The 3,688-nt window shown below is 53.1% G+C and overlaps 1 protein-coding gene across 1 annotated transcript in view; it reads left to right on the top strand.

Annotated features, from left to right (window-relative positions):
- Positions 1-1,872: 1,872 nt before the first annotated feature.
- Positions 1,873-3,688, top strand: part of DMRT1 (doublesex and mab-3 related transcription factor 1) — a 93,096-nt gene continuing 91,280 nt past the window's right edge. Inside the window, 1 exon segment of the mRNA XM_006104289.3 lies at positions 1,873-2,211. Within this exon segment, the coding sequence (XP_006104351.1) occupies positions 1,873-2,211 (339 nt within the window).

The raw sequence follows: 3,688 nt of genomic DNA, 5'->3' as shown, positions 1-3,688 counted from the left end.
TGACTCAGCTCTAGCTAATGTATTAAAATGTAAATATGGAAAAAGAAAAGTAAATTGTAGATAACAGCAATTGGCACGTTGGTTTTAATGGAAGCCTTAGGGATATTCCTGAACAAAATAGTTTATCATTTAACAGGGTCCAGAATGAGATGAATGGTTGCACCCTGGCCTCTATCCAGAGAGGAGTTTCACTGGCTCGATGGGGAGGGTATGAGGTATTGTGTAAAGCTAGACCCTTTTTTAGGAACTACATTTTAGACAGAGAACAGTAATGGAGAAAATCCAGTGAGCAAAAGAGCCTCTAAGAGGGACCTCAGAATAAGAATGGGAAAGGCAGGTTAGAGGATTTCAGAGCTCAGTGCTGAAAATGCTAACCTGCTGAAAGAGAGGGTCACTACACAACCATTTTGATGAGGAGCCGAAGTGGGATGGCCAGGATCCTTTGTAGACCTGGCCCCCTAAGATTGGGGTCCAGAATTTGGAACCTGAGTACTGACACTGGGGAAAAGCAAAGAGCATGGGGGAAAGATGTAAGGGCAACCCCCTGGCTGCACCATGGCCATTGCAAGGTCAGGGAAGTGCCCTGGGCCAAGAGGTACACAAGGGCCAACAAAGAGCTGAGAAATGCAGAGGGAGATCATTCTAGGTCCTTTAAGCATTAACCTTAGGTCTTTAACTTTTGTTTTTTTCACATGGAAAATAATACCGAGTCACTGCTGGGGGGAGGGAGGACAGCGGCTGTGTGCATGGAATATACTGGAAGCTACTGCAGAGATTCAGACGTGAGGAAGGCTAGCGTGATACGGGCAGCTCTTTTTCTGGTGTGTAGGAAGAAATGATCACCAGGCTTTTAGGGACGGATGTCTGTGCAAGCACAAGAAGATACAAACATGGGTGGGGGTGGGGCGAGGTGGAGTGGGGGTGGGGCGAAGGCTGTAAGAAGATGGAGGGTGTTTTGGAGGTGTGATTATATACGTACACCAAAATGCACAAATCTTAAGAGTGGAATGAATTTTAAGAGTGGAATGAATTTTGATTTTTAAAGGCTGAGTTTTGCCTGCCTGCAGATCCTAAGTGTAGCTGCCTCAAAAGCAAGAAGCTATATGCACCTTAGCGAGAGAAGCAACACAGGCTGGAACTATAAATTTGAAGTATGCCAGCAGGTGAAATTTGTGAGCAAACAACACAGCACAGGAAAGGGGAACTGAAGAAGAGGAAAGGTCCAATTTTTGGTGCGCCTTGAAGCCCACACCCTGGGGTTTTTTATTTCGATTTCAAGTGCAGAAAATCTTTTTTTTTTTTTCAACCTCATACTAAATTCTCTTAAGGGAGAAAGAAACCACGTTCCCAGTTGGCTTCTGCCAAAGTCTGCCCTACAGAACTTGCAGAATGGTGTCGTTGGGGGAAGGGAACGACAAGACCCCACGGAGTAGTCTGCACCTCCTCCACGCAGCTTGCACGACTAGGATACACAACTTTGTTCCCAACCTGGGGAGCCCAGCTCCTCCGTGCAGCAGCCCTGCAGCAATACCTTTGGTGTTTGCAGACTGTGCAAGCTCACTAGCAGCAGGAGCACAGCTCTCAGAGTTGGGGGGTAGGGGGCGTGGCCGCGCCCTCTCCCGCCCAGATAGTCCGGAGAACTTTCTAAAAAGTATCCAAAAGTTCTGTGCCGCGCGCGCCAAAAGAAAATATAAAAGGGCGCAACCCCCCACTACTCTGGGCATTGCGAGTACAGACTGCGCTACTCTCGTTGCAGTGCACACGCCTCCTGCGCGCTCTCGGAAACCCAGCCGTCGGCTGGGCGCTTCCCTGGTAGCGGTCTTCGGACCAGAGAGGCGCCCTGAGACCATTTGCGCTTCTCTTTGGAGCACCATGCCCAACGACGACGCATTCAGCAAGCCCTCTGCCCCGTCCGAGCCCCCGCACGCCCCCGGGGCACCGCCGCAGGGCAAGGCCGGGGGCTTCGGCAAAGCGGCCGGGGCGCAGCTGGGAACCTCCGGCGCCGGAGGCAGCGGCGGCGGCGGAGGCTCGGGGGCGACCGGCACGGGTGCCGGGAGCAAAAAGTCTCCGCGGCTGCCCAAGTGCGCGCGATGCAGGAACCACGGCTACGCGTCGCCGCTCAAGGGCCACAAGCGCTTCTGCATGTGGCGGGACTGCCAGTGCAAGAAGTGCAACCTGATCGCCGAGAGGCAGCGCGTGATGGCCGCGCAGGTGAGTGCGGGCGCCCAGGGGACCGGGGTGAGCCCCACACTTTTTTGGATAAAGTCCCTCCGGCCTGGCCGGCGCCGCGCGGGGCCCGGGTGCGGGAAGGAGGCGGCGGTGCTCGCCGGCCGCTGCGGCGCGCTCAGCCCGGGCTCCCAGCCGCGCGCCGACGCCCCGCTCGGGGCGACGCGTCTCCGATCCCGCCGGCGGAGCGGGGAGCTGCGGAATTCGCTCGGCTTGGGCACCCCGCGATCCCTGGCCCAGCCCTCCAGCAGAGAATTGCGGGGTTCGCCCCTCGGGGGGTTCCTAGAATCTCTGATCCCGCTTTTATAGCAAAGTTGGGTTCGCTGGCGAGCCCCCGGGATCCCTGGCCCAGCCCTCCAGCAGAGAATTGCGGGGTTCGCCGGGCTGGGGAAGGTCCCCGGGACCTCCGCCCCCGCCGCGCCCCCAGCAGAGTGGCAGGGTTCGCGCTTTGGGGGTCCCCGGGGGTCCCCGATTCCGCCCTCCAGCGGAGAGTTGCGCTTACATTCGGAGGGTGCCGGCCTGGGCTACCCATCTGGGCGAAACCGAGAGCTGCCCGCTGCTCCGGATTTCCCGTCGGGCAGCTCTTTTTCTGGAAACTTCGCCGTAACGGTCGCGGCCGGCGTGGCCCTCCTGCGCTCTTGGCGCCCTTTCGGCTTCGCCCCGCGTGGCCGGCGGCGCCTCAGCCATTTTGGGCGCCGCGGCCGGCACCTTCCCCGGCGTCTTCCCGTTGGGTCTGTCCCGACCCAACTTACTCAACTACGAACGGCTTTGTGTTTGCTTTTAAAACGCACTCCGGAATTCCTTTAAAAATGTGCGCGGCGGAGGAGACGCTAGGGGTTGAAGTTTTGTCTGTCCTTCGTGGTTTATTTTCTTTTAAAACGGCAAAAGCACGACAGTAATGTAACTTCGTAACGGAAGTAGTTAATGTCTTCGGTATCCTAAAAGAAATTTTAGAAGAGAATAAAAACTTTTTCTTCCCAGCTAAAAACTTTTTTTTATCTTTTAAGATACGTTATTTTAAAGGAAAAGATACCCAAGATACTTACCAACGATGTGCTACTTTGGGGGCGGAATGTGTAAATATCCTCCATTGAAAATGCTTGAAGATTATACTTTTATGTATATCCTTTTTTTTTTTTTTTTACAAAAATGGGTTTTAAACTAGATCTATTTTGGCTTCATAGATTTTGAGTGCAGTCATGGGAATGTAGGTGTTTTTTTTTTTTTCTTGGTTTCTCTCTAGATTTTTAGCTTAATCTACAGTGGATGAAAAGAGTAAGCTGAGTGTCGCATTCAAATGCATCACAATGAGCTCACTGGGAAAAAAACACACCTTGGAACATTTAGATTGTGTTTGTAGGGAGAAATATTCTGAACATTAGTCGTTGGCCTTAAATAGTGGGAGAGTATGCTTGGGAGGGGATTTCTACGATATATACATTTCATTTGACAAGCTTTATTG

Source organism: Myotis lucifugus, unplaced genomic scaffold (genome assembly GCF_000147115.1).
Source record: "Myotis lucifugus unplaced genomic scaffold, Myoluc2.0 scaffold_560, whole genome shotgun sequence".
NCBI classification, from domain to species: Eukaryota; Metazoa; Chordata; class Mammalia; order Chiroptera; family Vespertilionidae; genus Myotis; species Myotis lucifugus.
The sequence above is the reverse complement of the archived record's forward strand: the minus strand, read 5'-3'. Positions and strand labels throughout refer to the sequence as shown.